This window comes from Chamaea fasciata, unplaced genomic scaffold (genome assembly GCF_029207755.1).
Source record: "Chamaea fasciata isolate MVZ Bird 193981 ecotype frontalis unplaced genomic scaffold, bChaFas1.0.hap1 SCAF_27, whole genome shotgun sequence".
Classification (NCBI taxonomy): Eukaryota; Metazoa; Chordata; class Aves; order Passeriformes; family Sylviidae; genus Chamaea; species Chamaea fasciata.
The window spans coordinates 3,967,075-3,986,336 of record NW_027094112.1 but is presented as its reverse complement, the minus strand read 5'-3'; the positions used below and the strand labels follow the sequence as shown (position 1 = coordinate 3,986,336).

The 19,262-nt window shown below is 60.6% G+C and overlaps 1 protein-coding gene across 1 annotated transcript; it reads right to left on the bottom strand.

The window, feature by feature from the left end:
* Positions 1-1,101: 1,101 nt before the first annotated feature.
* MED24 (mediator complex subunit 24) lies at positions 1,102-18,684 on the bottom strand. The gene is made up of 25 exons (XM_066205138.1): positions 18,300-18,684; positions 15,954-16,036; positions 15,402-15,440; positions 13,948-14,021; positions 12,686-12,909; positions 12,106-12,217; positions 11,505-11,655; positions 11,179-11,292; positions 10,409-10,456; positions 10,160-10,242; positions 9,737-9,823; positions 9,329-9,440; positions 8,623-8,765; positions 7,951-7,988; positions 7,251-7,333; positions 5,882-6,060; positions 5,687-5,786; positions 5,189-5,364; positions 4,483-4,747; positions 4,134-4,315; positions 3,800-3,893; positions 3,367-3,466; positions 1,828-1,905; positions 1,561-1,709; positions 1,102-1,439 (listed from the first exon to the last, which is right to left on the bottom strand). Exons 1-25 carry the CDS (start codon positions 18,427-18,429, stop codon positions 1,323-1,325), a joined length of 2,961 nt encoding a protein of 986 aa, XP_066061235.1. The 5' UTR covers positions 18,430-18,684; the 3' UTR covers positions 1,102-1,322.
* Between the last annotated feature and the right edge of the window lie 578 nt (positions 18,685-19,262).

The window sequence follows — 19,262 nt, the reverse complement described above, 5'->3', positions numbered from 1 at the left end:
GCTCTTTGCTCTGGGCTAACGGTAAAGAGCTGCCCCTGGACGAGCAGAGGTGCCCAAGCAGGTCGGTGCCAGCTCAGGGTGGGACTCACACCAGCGTCAGGCTCGGTGAGGCCATCCCGGCCCATCCCGGTTCGTGCCACGGCTCTGTTATCCGCCCCACCCAGCCCTGCAGCTGCTCCCGGCTGCCTCGGACTGGGACCAGGGACTGGACCCCTGGGGCCAGCAGGAAGGGCGAGGATGCTCTGTGTGCCAAGGCCAAGGACCAGCAACACCCGCAGCTACCCCAAGTGCATCAGGGTCTCTCCCTCCGGCAAAGCCTGGGAGCTGCCAGGAGCTGAACTCATCCTGGGATCAGATGGGGTCAGCCCGGCCCTGAGTCACTGCTCTGCTGCCTCTTCCCTGGCCAGCACCAGCACGGAGCCAGTGCTGATTCCCTGTGCCCCATCTCCCTTCAGAGCCTCCCAAAACAGGGCTGGGAACGCCAGTGGTGCTGAGGGGGGGCAGAGGCACAGCCCAGCCCCAGGAGTGGGCTCAGAGTCACAGCGCCCTGAGGGAAGGGCTGGTGCCCGCTGCCTCTGCTTTCCCCTTTCTTGTGAGTCAACACCAGTGGAAAGGGCAGAGGTGCAGCCACCGTGGCCCTGCCACCCCCTCGGGGACAGTTCGTGACAGCTCTGGGAGGATTCACTGCTGGAGCAGCTGAGAGGGTGTGGGGTCAGTCCCAGGAGAGCCTGTCCCAGCAGGATGCCGGTGTGGTGCTGGTGAGGCCACAGTTACTCACCCACTGCCCGTGCAGTGCTCACCACGGACCGAACTCATGGGAGGGAATTCCAACAAGAACTCACGCTCACGTGGCGGAATTCCCAACAAGAGCCCGCTTGTGGCTGACAGCACAGCAGGGAAGCATCCCTGCCCCACCCAGCACAGCGCCTGCTCCCAGCCAGAGCACCACAGGCAGCCCACCACCCTCTCTCAGGTTCAGGACAAGACGGAGGAGATTTCCCCTCCTGCCCAGCACAGGGCTTGGCCACTGGTTCCCCATCACCCCCAAAATCGAGGGGTTTTGGGGAGTCCCAGGAACCCAAATGTAGATGAGGCAAAAGCTGGTTGTACAAAAGGACTGATTTATAGAATTTAAAAAAAAAAAAAAAAAATAAGGGGTGTCTCAGTCTCAAAAGTGCCTTGAGGCAGAGTAAGGAGATGTCTCCATGTTCCAAGGGAGCAGCCCTCCTGCAGCTGCAGTGACAGAGGCTGTCCCAGCCATCCAGACCTTGAGGGAGACCCCTGGGCCCCTCAGGGATCCCCCCTGGCCGAAGTAGCCCCGCTCACAGCGCGGCGATGGCCTTGGCGGCGACGCGGCGGCCCAGGGGCAGGCTGAGGTCAGTGATGGCCAGGACGATTTTGGGACTGGACATGGTGGACACCTTCACCAGCTCTGAAACCTGCCCAGGGACAGAGGAGAAGCACGGGTAAGTGTCAGCAGAAGCCTGGGACGTGCCCACCCTGCGGGACCCTGTGCACGCCCCCAAGAAGGGACAGGCATGTCACAGCCACTGCACCCACCATGGTGAAGGGCATGAACTGGAGGATGCTCCCACGGCTGCCCTGCTCCAGGCACTCCACACACTCCTCCATGAACCACTGGACAAACTGGGTGTGGGTGCCGGCTGTCTTGGCCCCCAGGATGGAAGAGATGAGCAGGAAGAGGTTTGCTGTGGGGCCAGGGAGAGAGCAACAGTCAAGTCACTTCTGCGAGGCTGCAGGTGGCCTGAACTTCTCACTGGTGCCCCAGTGGCTGGATGTGACCCCACAGACCCATCCCCACCTTACCCAGCACCCGGTTCAGCGGGTCCCTCATGCTGACGGTGTGGAGTTGAGAGGCAGAGAGTGAGCTGCTCATGGAGCGATCTGTGGGCAGGAGCACAGAGTCAGGAACAGCCTCATGGCCCCCTTGGCTGAGACAACGTGCCCACACTGGCCAGCTCTGGCTACTCAAAGTCACCCAGCTCTGGGAGGGGCTTTGCCATGAGACAGCTCCGTGAAGCAGAAGAGGTTTAGGTCCCTTGTACCCAACAGAGCGTGTGCCAGTGGGGCACCTCAGAAACAGCACAGGTGGTCTCTGCCCCATCCCTGTCCCCTGTGCCAGCCCACACGGAGCCCAGGCAGGTTTCCCACGCTGCTTTCGGGGTGTGATGCGTGATGTCACGATCAGGAGCGGAGAACGGCAGCGACGCACACGTTACACGTCCTGTGTGCAAGCCAGATGTTCAACAGCTGCACAGCAGCCCTCCCATCTCAGTGTCAGGGCGCAATCCAGCTATCAGAGCTGAGGCATGTCCAAATCTAGCAGCAACTCCTGGGACAGACCAGCAGGATTGAGCTGACACCAGCTGTGAAGCACTGCTGGGCTCTCCTGTGGGAAGAAGTGGGTCAGGTCCACTCCGACAGGATGGGAATGCCCTTGGGAGGGCTCTCATGCACACCCCACAGCCCCTGCCCGAATCTGCAGGATCCACCTTGTGCTGCTCTGAGGATGCTCACCAGAAAAAGCAAGCCCTCCCACACTTTTCTCATGGAATCACATGAGTTACATGGTGGCTGCAGGAAGCGGCATTTCCACATCACTGCAGCAAATAGCCCAAAAAAGTCCTGAATGTCACTGGGAAGAGGTGGGACTGCCTCAGGAGGTAAAAGAAGATAAGTGAAATAAAGGGAAAAGCCCATATTTCAACATTAATGAAACCAACCGAAACTGAAGGTCAATGGATGTGTCGAAAACTAATATATAGAGTAATATGGGCTAAAGAGAGAAACAGTGACCTGAGAATGTCCTGACTCACTGCCCAGGAGTGTGGACAATGTATGTGGGAACCGTGACAGCACCCACTGGGCAGGACATGGACCCCCCCCCAGCAAATCCCCTGCCGGAGCTGATGCAACCCGTGACACTGCAGGGACTCGGATGTGACCAGGGGCCTCATCCGCTCTGCTTCTGTCTTGTTAACAGCAGTGGAATGTCAGGATTTGGCCCCAGGCATCAGGAATGTCGCCTCCAGCTGTGGTCCCATGCGGGGTGGCTGGAGGGACACAAAGCCCCCGAGCCCCTCGGGTGTGGGGTGCTGGGCTGGGGGACACTGGCACGAAAGGAAGTTGTAATCTCACCCTTTTAAGTCGTTCTGATCAGAAAAAAATAAAGAAATTGACCTTTGCCAAATGCAAAAACTCCAAGATAACTCAAAAAACACTTGAGAGCTCTAAATCCTCATCCGGCTGGTTTGGGAAGGGAAGGGTTTTGTGCAAATACACATTTCATACACAAAAGGGACAGCGAGGCAGAGGAGCTGTTCCTCCCTCCCCTCCTGCACTTACTGGGGCTGGAGAGGATGTTGGAATCCTCTTCGTTGGAGCTCAGCAGCCGCATGAGCTTGGAGGGCTGTGTGTCATCCAGTGGGAACAGGCTGATGTAATCCTGGGGGGAGAAGGGGGTCAGCCCCACCAGCCCCTCACTCTGCACAGGGCTGGTGGCCACCCCGGGCTCTGCACAGCCCCACAGCCCAGGATCTGAGCTCTGTTCACCCAGAGCACCCCAGTCTGAGCGGGACACATGCTGACCAGCTCGCTACAGCCCTTTGCCCAGAAAACAGAAAAGGAGAATCCTGAATTTTAAGGCTGGAAAGCCTCAGAGAAGCTGGGCAGGGAGTCTGGCTTTACCCACCCACTCCTGCCACCCTCACCTCCCCCAGCCACTGCTGCTTTTGGGCACAGAGAGCCCCCAGCCAACCCCTGCTCCACCTAGACACACCTCGATGTCCTCCCGGTGCCGCTTCTTCTGCCGGGCCGAGGCCTGGACCTTGCTGTGGGAGGAGTAGGAGCTCAGGGCACACCAAACAGAGAGCCTGGGGACAGAGCAGAGACACGGCCAGGTGCTGCCAGCCCACCTGACAACGGGGTGTGGGACATGGCAGCTTCCTCCTCAGAGGGGGACAGCAGGGAATGGGGACCAGAGTGGAAACTGCTGGCACTGCTGAAGCCAGAGAGGGATTTGGGCAGCTGGCATCCTCATCCCAGCACAGACCATCCCCTCATCTCCCCAAACAGGCCCCAGGGAGACAGTCTCCATGGCTCTGGGGTCTTACTTGGCCAGGGCCTTCCCGGGGGGGTCCATGAGGGTGTGCCACTTGGAGGAGTCTGTCAGCAGGTTGGGCAGGATGTGGCCCAGCAGTGTCAGTGTCAGCTGCGGCATGTCCAGGCAGAAGATGGCATAGAGCAGCTCCACGGCCCTCAGCGTGTGCTCCTTCCGAGTCTCCTTCAGGAGCTCCTGCAGGGCAGGGGGGAGAGGTGGGCCTGCCCCACTCCCCTACAGCACCAGAACCGTCCCAGCACTCAGCCCAGGGACCCCCAGGACACTGGGAAGACAAACTTGACCCACCAGTCCTGGCCTCAGCACCCTGCCCAGCACTAGGGGTCCCTCCTGCCCCCTCATACCTTGACCAGGTTGTTGCAGAACCAGTACACGCCCCCCATGTGCAGCAGGGTGTCGAAGATGTGGATGGAGCGGCTGTCGACCCAGCCCTTCTCCAGCACCTTGGTGAACACACTGGTCAGCACCTCCTTGATGGGCTTCTTAGGGGGCAGAAGATTCCAGTAGGGAATGGTGTCCATGCCAGTGGAAGGGAATTTGATCTGCGTGGCCGTTTGCTGCAGGACGTCCGCGCACATGTGCTCCAGGATGGAGCTCATGATCACCACACTGCAATGGAGGGACAATGTCAGGGGGAAGGAAAAGCAGGGCAGAGAATGGCACGGCTTGGGAGGTGTGAGCTGAGCCGGAAATGGAAACAGGAATTTATATGGCACCAGGGAAGTGGAAGCAGGGCAGGAGAGAGCACAGCACCGGGAAGGAGAAATGGGGAAGATGGCATGGCACTGGGAAGAGGAAGAAGGGCAGGAGGCAACGGCACTGGAAAGTGGAAACGGAGCAGGAGGCAGCATGGAACTGGGAAGTGGAAGCAGGGCAGGAGATGACACGAGATCAGGAAGTGGAATCGGGACGGGAGGTCATGGCACTGGGAAGCAGAAGCAGGGCAGGAGGTGGCACAGCCTCAGGAAATGGAGAAGGGGAAGCAAGGCAGGAGATGTGGCACTGGGAAGCGGCAGCAGGGCAGGAAGAGGCCCGTGTCCCCCAGCTCACCGCTCGTTGTAGAACTGGAGCGTGTTCTCTCCGTACAGGGGGGTGGCGAGCTGCCGGATCATCTGCAGGGACTTCTCCCGCTCATCCAGGCCCAGCATGCGGACGTGGGCCACCAGCCAGGCCACAGCACACACTGCCATGCTGCACACCTTCCCCTTGATGTTGTCCGTGATTTTCTAGAAGAGGAGACAGAGCAGAGGATGAGCATAGCCAGGTGGATGCACAGCCATCACCTCCTAGGACTGTGGGTCCTGACTGCAGGGTCCAAGCTCTTCTCTCCTCCACGGGTGACACTGTCCCTGCCAGTCCCACTGCCACCCACAGGGCAGTTTAGAGCAGGAACAAGGGGCTGAAGCCACATCAGTTTCCCACTTCCAAGTCACAGCAAGCTCCAAGGCAACTGCCAGAGGGATCAGGGCAGGAGAACAGGGCACCCCAGAGCTTCTGGCCCCTCCTCAGGACACAGCACAGCCCCACTCTGCCCCCCACCAGCCCCACCTGGATCGACTCAAAGGTGAGGACTCCATTCTCCCAGGCATTGAGGATCTCCAGTATGGCAGCTGAAATGCTCAGACACACCTCGTGCCACTTCATCTGCCTGTTGGGGCAAGACGGGGATTCAGACACAGCTCTGGGGTCAGGGGAGCTGGGCTGGGGGCTCCCCCCAGGGTGGGCACGTGGGTGGGCTCTTACACCAGCTTCATCTCAGAGGAGTTGTTGAGGAGAGCAACCAGGGATTCCACCTTGGTGGAATCTGGGCGGAAGCAGGGGTGATCAGGGTTGAGGATCTTCCCCTCCTCGGGCATGCAGGTCAGCATCCAGGTCTCAAAGAAGGGCACTTCGCCCGGAGGATTGGAATCTGACAGGATCACCTGGAAAGGAACCAGCACGGGGTCTGCATCCCACAGGGACCCTGCTGGAGACCCCCACCCTGGGGCCCGTCTCCCACCCTAGGGTGCTTGTGGCCGTGGGAACAGCGCCGCCCTGTGGCCTGGGGGGAGAGACAGGCAGTGGTCATGCCCCAGTAGGGCACTGGTCAGCCCCTCAGAGGCACTGGTTTCCCGTCTGTGGGCTGTGGTTTCCCCCAAAACTAGGGGGGAACCCCGGCAGAACACAGTCCAGCTCAGAGGAGAGATGCCAGGCCAGCTGTGAATGTGGCCACGGGGTCACTGTGTCCGGCTCAGACAGGTCCCCCCCACCCTGTCAAGCCACGCACAGGGTCCCCCTGGGGCCAGGGTGCCACAGCCCAGCTGGGAGGGTCCTGTGGGGGCCATGAGCTGGGAACCCCACACGTCACTTCCTCCCCTCAGCCTGTGTCACCCAGGGGACACTATTTTTATCCAAAAAAGTTTTGCACATCTGTTCAGCAGCAGCTGGGCAGGAAAGTCACCGGGCTAGGAGGGGGGGATGAGATCTCATTGGACAGCCCTGGGCACATCCGTCCCTGCCTGGCCCCCCCTTCCCTGCTCCCAGGGCCAGCTGGGCAGGACCCCACTCTCCCCCTCTCTGCATTCCCAGTGTTTCGGTATCGTTTCGCCTCCCAGCACGCGCAGATGTCGAAACCTGCAAAATTTTCATGCAACTGAAGTAGTGCTGTTTCCTGAGCAGGGCTGTGAGTTCCTCCTTGGACGGGAAGGGCTGACACTGCCAGGCCAAGCAACTCCTCCAGCCAAGCAGTGCCAAACTGGACGGGCAAACTGGGTGAGCTCCGAGGCCATTGGAAGCAGCATTCCCACTGATCCCACCGCCCATCAATGGAGCACAGCCCAAGTCCTCGGGGAGGCAACAGCAAGTCCCCTTCCGTCACGTGGCACCCAGAGAGCCCTAGGGACAGATTTCCAGGTGACAGGTGCTGGGTGCTGTGCCCTGGGCTCTGAAGTGGCTGCAGGGACAGGAGGAACAGTGGTGACAGTGGCAGGCTGGCCACTAGAGGAGGCTGACAGGCTGTAGCAGCACAGAGACTGAGCTGGCAGAGTGAGAGGCCGCCTTAGGATCCAGCTTCATCCTTCCCCTCCCTCAGAGGCTCCAGTCCCACCCTCTCACCCTCGCGGAGGATCCTTACCTCTGAGCCATAGGTCTGGGCCACATGGCACAGCATGAGGAAGGAGATGTCAAAGAGCAGAGCCCGGACTGGGCCACTCTTGGCTGAGGGAGGAGAAATAAAGATCTTAGGGCCCTCTGGCTTCAGCAGCAGGAGGGAAGCACAACCCCACAGGAATGGGGGCTGGAGCCCTGCTTTCCCCACACAGCTTTTCTAACCCCCCTCCGTGCTTCAGTGTGAACAAGGGGACGTGCCAAGCGCCTCCCCCCACCTCATCTGCCTCTGCTTGAGCCCCCAGAGCAGCGCTGGCCTCGCTCTGGGCAGCCCCAGCCCAAGTGGGGCCCCCCCTCACCATGGAAGGTCAGAGCACTCCGCAGGTTTCATCACACAGAGTCAGAGTCCTTATCTGGGCTGTGCTGACACATCACCCCTTCCAGGGAGGGAGCCGAGGGGCCCCCAGGCTCAGCTGGGGAGAGGGAGCCCATGGGAACACCCCAGATTTGGGATGGACACGAAGGCAGCGTGTCCCCAGGAGCCCAGATCCCTGCTGGCACATGGCCCACTCCCTGCCAGCACCCCCAGTCGGGCCTGGCACAGCTCAGCTTGCTCCAGTGCCACAGTCGGTCCCAGTTTAATCCAGCCAGGCCCCAGAGCATCCCAGCACAGGCAGCAGGGGGGGCACAGCTCCAAGCACCCCACGCACGGACACACACACACTTACAGATCTCTCCAGTGATTTGCTTGGTGAATTCATTCAGCCTGGAGGGGCAGAGAGTGGCAGCAAAGCATTATCAGCCCAACTAGACAATTCCCAACTCTGAGACAAGCAGAGGGCTGCCTGGCCTGCAGACCCTCCCAAACTGCATCCCAGCACAGAGGGGCAGGAGACGCAAAGCAGACACCCTCCAGCACCACAGGGATAAATCACCTCCTCCCTGTCTCTGCTCCCTGTGGCCGCACAGGTCCAGCCATGCTGCTCACCCCACACCAATGGGCTCTCCCCAGAGCCAGCTCTGTGGGTGTTTCAGAGCACAGACCCCCAAACAGGCCCCCCCATGCACCCTGAGGTTGGCGTGGGTCAAATCACCGTGGGGGAGCCCATCACACATTCCCTTGTGTCTGCAGACAGCGGGGACACACTGCCCTGGATCAAGGGCTCTGCCACAGCCTTCAGTTTTCTGAACACCCCCAGACCAACCTGGCTCCAATTCCCTGTCCTATTCATGCAAAGATGGGGTGCTGTGGGGCGCAGCCTCCCTGAGATCCCAGCCCCCCTCAGTGTTCCATAAGGCCAGGGGCACATCCAGCCCTGTCTAGGGGGCAGTTTAGGGGGCAGCCTGTTCCCCCCAGCCCCCCGGTCACTACTCACAGTGCCACCCAGGTGGACACTCACTTGACAAACTTCCGAGCGAAGGATTTCAGCTTCCCAGTGGCTGCCGCTGCTGCCAGCAGCAAGTCCAGGCTTTTCCCAGACAGCATGTGACCCAGGACCCCCAGCAGGCCCTCAGGGGACTTGGAGTGATCCGCATCCATGGTCTACAAGCAAAAAAAAATAAGAGGAAAAGGAAGTCACGGGGAATGTGTGCTACAGAGCAGCAGCAAACTCCAGCTTTTGAGGTACAGAGTTGATCAGCTGCAAGAGCTGTCCCTGAGACCTTGAGGAGCAGGGACCTGCTGGATTTGGGAGAGGTGAGATGGAGACCTCTGAGCCCCCACCACCAGCAGGAAAATATCTCCTGCCACTCAGTAGCAGCAAAATAACCAGAGTGACACAGGGACATGAGGAGTCCCCAGGGAACAGGGGAAATGCACACAGGGAGCAGTTGAGCGGGACGGGCAGAGCTGGCTGGGCTCAGGCTGCCGGCACTGATGACATGCCACCTGACAGCTCCTCCAGCTTCCTGGGAAGGAGGAGGGGAGCTCCTAATCTCCACAATAGAGTAGCAAGGCTCGAGTGATTTCTCCACTACTCCACCCCAGGGCAGGGGGAAATCCGGCGCCTCCCAACCGCCCTGGCTGCCTGGTTAGACTGATGCTGCTGGCAAAGGGCTCTAGGCCTGAGCCCAGCCAGCCCAGCACGGTTGCAGAAGGGCACTCACCTTCAGGATGTTGGTGACAGTGGGCTCAGCCCTCAGGATGAGCCCGGGGTTTGGCTGGATATTGGCGTTCTCAGCTGATTTCAGGGACGGAGAGTTTTCCTTGTCTGCGGCCCTGGGGGATCCCAAAGAAGGGCCAGTGTGTAGGAATCCATCACCCTGCCTCCCCCTCTTCACCCACTGGCACCCTCAAGGGGCAGGCACTGCCTTAGGCCACCACCAGCTGCCTCTTTGAGGGGACAGACTCTGCCTGTACGCAACCTGTCCCAAAAGCAGCATCCCGTCCCCTCAGGCCACCATGTCCCAGGCACAGTCCCCCAGTGTCAGCACAGCTGCTCCCTCATGCTCCCCCCAACACCAGGTGCTCCAGCCCCACATCTGGGGCCTTCCCAGACTTTGGTGTGGCTGTACCGTTTGTCGATGAGGTTGTTCATGTTGGCCTCGGAGAGCAGCCCCTGCTTGCTGCACTCCTGCAGCAGCAGGCTCATGCAGTTGCAGCTGGAAGAGAGAGAAGAGCTGTAGCCCCGAGGACAGTATTCCTATCACCTCACACAATGCCACAGGGCAGGGGGACTCATGAGCTGCCCTCCCAGCCCTGTCCCACCCCACCGAGGGTGCTGCAGGGTCCAGAGCAGCTCTGGGTGTCACACATGTGACTCAGCTGTCACACACACTCACTGCCTCACTCATGTGGCAGCAGCAGGTCCTCAGGAAGGAGAAATGAGATCAGAAACTAACCCAGCCCTGCCAGGAGCTGCCCCAGCACCCCACACTAAGGACAGGGTGGCTGTGGCATGTGGCTGTGTGGCAGCTCTGGCCATGGTGAGCACTCACTTGCAGCGCTGGTCAGCCTTGTCGAGGAGAGGGGTCAACTTCAGCAGGAACTCAAAGGCACAGTTCACATCCTCAGTGAAATCCTGGTGAACACAAAGGCACTCAGCTCACCATGCTACTGGCACAGGCCCACATCCCCCTGCCCCCACCTGCTCTGCCAGAGAGGCTCTTGGGAGCATTTCCGCGTGCAGGCCAGGCACAGCACCATCACGACACACCCAGGCCCCACAGATGTCCCTCTAGTCTCACCTTGTCCCCTTGGGGATACTTCTTGAGTTTAACCAGCACTTGGGGCATCTGAAAGACACAGAGTAACATGAGAGCAGACCCTGTTCCACAGCTGGGACCCCCCAGCAGCACCAGCCCACACCAACACAGCTGCACCCAGCTGCTCTCCCAGCCCCAGGAAAGCAGCATTTCTGGAGCAGTGCGTGCACCCAGGGGAGGACTTTGCGCCCCTGTTCCCCTCCACAGTGTCCTTCCACCATCACCTGGAGACACATTTTCCCCACAACATCTCGGGGAAACTCACTTTGCCAAACAAAATGAGGCTGGGCTGAAAGGAGGCCCCTGACAGTAAAGTTGATGCTCAGTGGGTGACAGGAGGCCTGGAGTGGGCTCGGGTGGGATGGACCCCAAGGGGCACATTGGGGGGAGTGGGGGTACCCAGAGGAGCACACTGTGGGGAGTGGGGGACATACTGTGGGGTGTGGGACACCCTAAGGGGAGCATTTTGGGGTGCAGGGGCATCCCGAGGGGCACGATGTGAGGCGTGGGGGCATCCCAAGGGGCATCCTGAGGGGCACACTGTGGGTGAGGGGCACGCTGTGAGGTTAGAAGACATCCCAAGGGACACATTGTGAGGTGGGGGATGCCTGGAGGGGCACACTGTGGGGTGTGGGGCACACTGCAAGAAAGAAGGAGTAATTGCTCTGGCAGAGCTCAAGGCTCAGCAGGAGCCAGACCTGCAGGGAAAGGACAACAGTGGGCAGGGACTCAGTGCTGGGGCTGGGCCCTACCTTCAGGAAGGTGAAGGCTGTCCACTTGAGCTCCTCTGTGCCCTCAGGACACTCGATGAGGCCCACAAAACAGGCCTTCCAGATCTCCAGCACGAAGAGCGGGGAGGGGATGCGCTGTGGGGCACACACACAAACCCTCCCTGTGCTGGGCTGGCAGCAAAGCACATCCCCCAACACAGCCAAACCCCGAACCCCTGCAGAGGTGTTGATGGGCTCCCGCTGCTCCCCTGGACCAGGCCCAGCACAGGGAAGGCACATGGCATGGAGCTGTGGCCTGGCCCCACAGCCCCAGGCTGCCTGAGCAGAACACACTGTCACTTCTGTACCTGCATCCTCTTCACCATCATCAGCTGCTCCACTAGTGGCTGGGTCTCTCCTGTGAGGTTCATGGTGCCCTCCAGCAGCACCACGGCGTGCACGGTGGGGAAGCCTGTCTTGTTCAGCTGCTCCGAGTGGACTGAGAGCATGGTGGGGATGCTGGATGGAAGAGGACAGCCCAGGGTCACTGGAGCCTTGCAGGGACAGATTCCTGCTCCTCCTGTCCCACTCCCATTCCCTGGCCAAACCCCCAACCTTCGCTGCCCTGGGGCAGGACCCTGAAACACCTGTGCCAGGGAGCTCCAAGGCACACCCAAGCAGGGATAGCAGCTCTGGTGTGGCCAGAGCAGCTGAGAGATAGTAAAAGGTCTCAGGGACACCAGAGGAGCAACCCCTGGGTAAGACTCTTCTGCAACAGGTCACCACCAGCCCTGTCCTCTCTCCTCTGGGCAGCCCCTGCTGGAGCAGGGATCTGAGCTGGGAAGGGATGGGGAAGCAGGGAGCCAATGTGAAGGGAGGCGGGAGCCTCTCAGAGCTCAGGGCAGGCAGGTCAGAGTGGGACTCTGACCCATTTTGCCCCGAGCCCATGGAGAAGCAGCACACAGCCACCTCTTGATGAGGGACACGCAGTCATCAGCCTGGCTCCGCAGCGGGGAGCTGCCAAGGTTGTTCAGGTTCTCTCCCAGCTTGACAAGGGACTGCTCCACAGTGCTCCAGGAGGCTGGGGAGGAAAGGCAGGGATTCAGCGAGGGGACAGTGACACATGGGGAAACCAGGCCAGCTCCAAAGCCTACATCAGCCCAGACAGGCTGAAGAGGCTAGGATGCAAGCCTAACCCAGGGGTCTGTGTATTCCCAGCAGGTCCCACCCCAAGCTCAGCCTGGCACAGCCTCCTGGCCAGACACAGATGAAGGCGTGGGGCTGTGCCAGGCTGTCGGAGCACAGGGCTCGCCACGCACCCAGGAACAGCTCACGCAGCCTTCACATTAATTCTGCTCCTCTTACAAGGGCAGCACGGAGGGGAGGGGGCAGAGAGTGGCACAGAGCCAGGGAGGAGACAGTTACAGCAACAGGGCTGGAAGATGGATAGGCTTGGAGCCGCAGGGACAATGCGGCAGGAGCCGGGCAGGGGGAAGGGAGAGGTGGCAGTGACATCTCTCCAGGGCCAGCGCGCGGGGCAGGGACATACATGTCTCCTCCAGCTTGGCAATGTGGATCAGGGCACGGTTCTTGGTGCTGCTGAGCACCTTCTCCAGCCTCTCCAGACACATCTTCAGCTGGTTCTCCGCCGCCGCCTGCTCCAGCGGCTCCTTCACCTTCTCGGCGTAGAAGGTGGCGCAGCGCAGGAACCAGGTGAGGGCACTCAGCAGTGCCCGGCACAGGCTGATGCACTCCTCGGCCTTGCCGTGGCAGCTGGGACAGGAGAGAAAGGGGAATATGCTCACTGTGTGTGTGGAAGCTGAGGCAGGGACACTGGGTAGGCTGGGGAACTCAAAACCAGCTCCTGCACTCCCAGCCCACTCCTCTGCTGCAGATCCCAACCTGCTCATCCCACCAGCGCTCCCGCTGTGCCAGGGGAAGGAGACACTCCCGCCCCCACCACGCAGCCTCCTTGCTGGCCTCTCCACTACAGGGAAACTTTCCAAGCTTTTAATCAAATTATCTTGCTAAGAGAGGCTCAACATTGATCAGTGCACTGCAAGAGGTGAACGCTTTCCCCTCCTGATGCACAAATCATCGAGGCCAGAAGTTTTGATCAAATCAAGCAGAGGATCAGAGCAGGCAGGAGCGGATTAAGGGCCGGCTCTGCAGTTGGCCAGCGACAGCTCCTTGTCAACATCTGCCACTGATGCATATTCATTGCTGCTGCTTCATTTCATCTCATTGAAGAGCCTTCCTCATCCTCCTTCTCCTCCCACTGCCCCTGCCACACGCTCCCGCCTCCCAGAAGAGGCTGTCAGGGGTTAACAGGAAGATTTCTGAGCTCTCAAAATAAGTTTTTGTGGCCTGAATTGTCTGGACTCCCCTGGGTCCTGCAACACCAGCGGAAGAGCATAAAGGAAGAAAACAAGGCAGCGCCTGGGGCAGCACCAGACCGGGACACGCAGCCAGGGCTTGGGAAGGTGCAGAGGGAAAGGAAATGGAGACCCTCAGACCACGGGTCTTACACCCACCCCATCCACCTGAACTGAGCAGGAAAACCATGGTGAGGTTTATCCCAGAATAGGGGTTTCTGGCAGCTTCCCACAACGCTGGTGGGGTTTGCATTCCCTCTGCTGGCACTCACAACACAGCAATTTGGTAATGGACACAGAGTTGGAGGGGGATCCTGCCTTCCTGTGCCAGGGTGAGTATCTGGGATCAGACAGGACTCCCAGGCTCTGCTGGTTCCTGGTTCTGCCCATGGCACAGCCAGGGCAGAGATGGCAGCGCTGGAATGTCACACAGTACCTGAGGCGGTCACAGAACATGTCCATGATCTCCAGGAGCGACTGGACACACAAGTCCCGGGAGAAGTCATCGAACTAGAGCAGGATAACACAGAGAGACTTCAGATGGGGGCTGCTCCAGCAGCTCCCGACACAAGCTCAAGCCCTTCCTCCAGGGCTGGGCCAGGCGCTGCGGCCACAGGACACTCCCCCTGGCAGCTGCCCAGAAGCCACTTGAATGAGAAGTAGGTCAGGACTGTCTGTCGGCCAGGTCGTGCCCTCCCGGGGTGGCGAGAGGCGGTGCGGCCGCGGCAGCAGGGCCGGGGCTGGGTTTTCTCCGCAGCCTCAGGCCGGGGCTGCGCTGCCCTGGCGCGGCGGTGGTGGCCGGACGCCAGCCCCCTGCCCACCCCCGGCTCGGTGGGGCTGGCAGCGCCAACAGCCCGGCCGGCCGCGGGGCCGGGGGCGGGGGGCAACAGAAGCGCGGCCCCCCCGCCTCCTCCCGGAGCAGATGGGGAGCCCCGCCGGGCCGGAGCTTGCCCGCAGCTCTGCGCTGGGCCCACGCTGCGCTGAAGGAGGAAGGCTCGGCTGTCAAGGTCAGCGCTGTGCCCGCCCCTCCGAACGGGCAGCGACGCGGCACCGGGTAACAGCAACGAGCCCGAGCCCTTCGGAGCAGAGCTGGGCTGGGCCCTGCTCTACCCTCCCCTGGGAGCGCACCCTCCCCGCCGGATCGGCGCTGGCACCGCTGGAGGGCTCCCCACCTCCCCAGGGCTTCATGGCACAACTCTGAGTTCAGCCTGCAGTCCCCCAGAATTTTCAACGCTGACTGCCAGAGGCATTCTCCTCCCATCCCCATAACAACAACGAGGTGGGGGAAGAGAAATCGTTCCCCCTGAAATCATTACTCCTTTGGTCACCCTGAGTAGGGGGCCTGTGGTGACCCTGACAAGGAAGAGAGCGGGAGTCTGTCACAGCCTGCGAGGGGCTTCCCAACATCAAGCAGCGGCAGCCATGGAGGGTGCTCAGTGTCCCCAGGGAAGCAGCACAGGGACACAGAGCACCCGTGGGAAGCCACAGCTGAGCGTGGTGTGTGGCTGCAGCCGCACGGCCCAGCCCTGGCAGCTCCTCCACGGCCAGCTCCGATCCGCACAGCGCTGCCAGCGCCGCCGGCCGCGGCGGGATGTGGTTTTCGGCGGTTGGGATGGGGTTACACACAGGCCGGGAGCCTGCCAGGGCCCCTAGGGCAGAGGGACCAGGCACTCACACCCCCAAAACCCACCAGGACCCGCGGCAGCCCATCCCCAGGGGGACACGGAGAGGCTCACGGGCACTAATCCGTGCTGGCTGCCCGCTGCTGACTCAGCCCAGGACGTCGCTTTCCACTTGACCTATATTTGGTGGGAGCCGTGGGGAGGGAAAGGGATTTGTGGGGTTGTGGGTAAAGAGCGAAACCTCGGACAGCACCTGCCGGAGCCGTACCTTGCTGATGGCCGTCAGCACCGTGGAATAAGACACCATCTACAAGACAGAAAGCCAAAACAAACGCGGTGTCACAGGGGCTGTGCGCCAGCACCGCGCTCGTTGCTGAGGAACGGCAAGGTCAGGGCACGGCCCCACTGCCTGTCACCGCAGACGGGGCCGGGGCCGGGGCGCTGACCCGGCACAAATCCAAACAGACATTTTTAGGTGATCGCTGATGTGTTTCACACAAACTTTAGGCGATATTAAATGCCAGGATATGAAAGCGTGGAGCTCACAGCGAGTGCAGAGGCTCTCGGGGGGCAGAATTCCCACCCTGGGCGATGGCAGAGGCTATTTATGGAAACATCCCTGCCCAAGGCACGCGCTGATCCCTCCACTGCCTGCCCCGGCCCAGCAGAGGCTCAGATGGGGGATTTGGGGTGCCTGCCCAGCCCAGGAGAGGCTCAGATGGGGGATTTGGGGTGCCTGCCCACTGCCAACACCCCAGTCGCTATGCCCAACCTCACTGAGGCTGCCAGGTGACCCCCAGCGGCACCAGCAGGTCCTTACCTGGGAGCTGATGGCGTATTTCAGGTAGGACAAGATGAGTGGGTTTGGGGACGGCCCGATCATGGCCTGCTCCAGGAGAGCCTCTGCAAGGAAAGAGGGTCCTAGGTCAGCACACAGGACACACAGACACGCTCTTCTCCCCTCATCCCACAGGGAAGCTGGCAAAGTCCAGCTGTACCAACTACAGTGGCTCCACACCCGTTTTCTCCTGAATTCACTGAATCCCACGACTTTGTAATCCCTGATGGGCACAAGCTGGGAAATAATTCAGGCAGAGCACGCAGCCTCTTGCTAACACCGCTCTCTCTGGGCGCTCAGGCCCCGAAACTGCTGCTCTCCACATTCCCCTCCCTCCCACTTCTTGCCAAGAGGCTCCTGCAGCCTGCACTGAGTGTCTTTTGCCCAGGCACCTGGGGCTGAGCTTGGGGCCACCAGTCCCCTGCACTGGGCGCAGCCCTGCCCGTCTGGCCCTCGGTGGCCTGAGGGGCTTTGCCCGTCCCATCTGCTCAGCCAAGCCTTTAATTGCCCATTTGAACCATGGCAGAGTGCAGGAAGCACCTCCCCGAGCAGGCCCCGGGCTGTGGCGCAGGCTGCAAGTAGGTCAAAGCACCCAGATGTAAACGGGGGAGCAGCAGCCGGGTGGGAAGTTGTTGCCCCAAAGCCGAGGAGGAGAAGCCACCGCTGGATCCTGAGTGTGGAGGCAGGAGACTCCCTGGGTCTGGCTCCAAGGCTGAATCCTGGGCCAAGAGCGTCTGGGATGAGGACAGAAGGCTGGTGGCAGCCGTCCCCTCCCCAGCCCATCCCAGAGTGTCACCACGAGCCAGCCACATGCTGCTCCCCGCTGCAGACATGTCAGCAGCGATCTGCCAGGCCCTGCCGTGATCCCGGCAGCCCGTGCCAGCTTTCCCTCCTTTGTACTTCCAAGCTGAAAGGCACAAGCTTGGGAAAGGACAGCTCTGGGGGCTGTGGTGAGGAAGGGAGCTGCTGTTCCAGCCATCGGGACCTCGGGAATGGGCTCTCCCTGTGTGCATACAATGCTCAGAGTCAGGGCCAGGGTCCTGCCCGTGTGGCTCCCAAAAGGAAAAGGGGACATTGCTCCTTACCCTCCTGGCAGAGGAGCTGCCCCAAAGAAACCACTGAGCCCTGGCTCAATGTGGGCCAGGAGAAACCCGTTCCTGCAGAAATAATAGGGAATTATCATCTCTGCGTCTGTTTTTGGGGATACGCAGATGAGTCCAAGCCAAGCACCCCGCAGGCCTTGCTGCCAGCAGAGCAAGAGCTGGTGCCACCAGGGTGGGAACAGGCACCAGGGAGCCCCGGGGACCAGCTGGGCAGCAGCAGGACTGGCCGTCGAGCCAACCACCCCCACCCCCAGCAAATCCATCCAGAGCAAATCCATCTCCCCACAGCCACAGCTCCACTTGGCCCCTCCAGCCACACCTCGGAGATGACAAACCCAGCAGAGGCAGCTCAGCAGTGGGGACAGGGTGTGACAAAAAAAAAGACCCTGACAGAAAATCCAGTGGGAGGATGGAGAGAGGGGGAAAACATCCACAGGGGAAACGATCCCCACACTCAGAAGAGTGAGAGTTGCTGCCTTTGTGGGGCTGGCTCCTTTAAACCCCCTGGAGCAGCAACCCCCAGCTCTGTTTATTTATCCAGAGACTTGCTACACAGGGAAAATCCCAGCACCAAGTTTCTATAATTAGCAGGAGAGCCTGGCAAATCTTTAAACCAGTCCTAGCCTTTGGCAGGATTTGTGTGAAATGCCCTTGAATTGGGCTGGGAAGCAGCCGTGGGAGCAGCACCTGGCTCCTGTGCAGTGCTAGAATCAGGAAATCGGGGAATCATTAAGGCTGGAAACACCTCCAAGAGCATCTCACCACTAACCCAAGTCCCCAGGAGCCACATCCACATGGTAACTCCACCACAGCCTGTGCCAACGCCTAACCACCCTTTCAATGAGAAAAGTTCTCCTGATTTCCCATCTAATTCTCTCCTGGCTCAACTCGAAGCTCCTTCTCTTGTCCAAAAAGCCAGGCTGTGCTGACCTCTGAACCCTCCCATGGGGAAAAAGGAGGGAATGACTCCAAAACGGAGCTGGCGGGGTGGGAAAGGGGCGGGGGAACAGCTGGGAATGGGCTGACATGGTTGGGAATGGGCATTTTGGCGTGAAGAATGGTGTGGAATGGGGGGGACCCAAAATGAAACACGGACCCCCATGATATCCCTGTCTGCACCCCAAAGGCGAGAACATTGGGGGCAACACCCCAATAGCCGCGTGGGAACCCCCAAAACACCCCAGTGTGTCCAGTAAGGAGGAGGAACCCCCCGCCTCCCCCCGACCTGCCAAGTTGAGGATGTCCCAGGTGGCTCCGCGGGGGAAGAACCGCTTCATGTTTATGGCCCATTGATAGTCGCTCCAGCGCTCCTTCCAGGCCTGCAGGATGGCCTGCTTCAGGTTCACCACCTTCATGGTCACCTTGCGGACGGACAGCTCAAGGCGAGGGGGATGGAGCCCTGACCCCACCGGGCAGGGCAGAGCGGGCCGGGGAGCGCGGGGAAGGGGCCCAGCGGCTTCGGAGGGGCACAGCTGGGGGTCTGCCCGCTCCCCGAGCCTGGGGGAGCTCGGAGCCGCCCCGGAGCCCCCCGGAGCCCGCCGAGGTCCGATGCTTGCGGGTCCCGCAGGGTCCCGCCGCCCCTCGCTGCGGCCCGGCGCCGCCCTCAGCGCCTGGGCACCGCCATTGCGGCGCCTGCCAACAAGCCGCGCGCTGATTGGGCGGTGAGCACGGCGTGCGCAGGGGATGATGGGAGTGGTAGTTCGGGAGGGGCTAGGCCGGGCGGGGGCGGGAGTGAGTGTGCAAAGGGTGGGTGGAAACGGGGAGCGAGTGTGCAAACACCGGGGTGAGAGTGCAAACAGCGTGTGGGTGAGCAAACGGGGGAGAGTGGGCTAAGACGGGATGTGTTTGTGCTGAAACATGAGGCTGATTGTGGAAATAGGATTTGACTATGCAAACACCGGGGGTGAGGGTGCAAATAGGGTGTGTGTGCAAACAGGAGGGGGTGTGAAAATGGGGGTTGCAAACACGGGGATGTGCAAACAGGGGCGGGTGTGCAAATAGCAGGGGTGTGGAACGGTGGGGGTGTACAAGCACAGGGGGAGGGTGCAAATACTGTGTGTATGTGAAAATGAGGAGTCGTGCAAAAACGAGGTGAGTGTAAAAACGGGGTGTACAAACGGGGTGAGTGTAAAAACAAGGGATGTGCAAACATGGTGCGAAGGGGTGAATGTGCAAAGGCTCTGGGGTG

Bases quoted from the DNA above. Each gene is read 5' to 3' on its own strand.
- MED24 (XM_066205138.1), bottom strand. From the start codon at position 18,429: ATGAAGGTGGTGAACCTGAAGCAGGCCATCCTGCAGGCCTGGAAGGAG. The intron at 15,441-15,953 runs GTAAGGACCTGC...TCTGTCTTGTAG, and splicing joins AATACGCCATCAGCTCCCAG to ATGGTGTCTTATTCCACGGT. The intron at 1,710-1,827 runs GTAAGGTGGGGA...CTGGCCCCACAG, and splicing joins CCCGCTGAACCGGGTGCTGG to CAAACCTCTTCCTGCTCATC.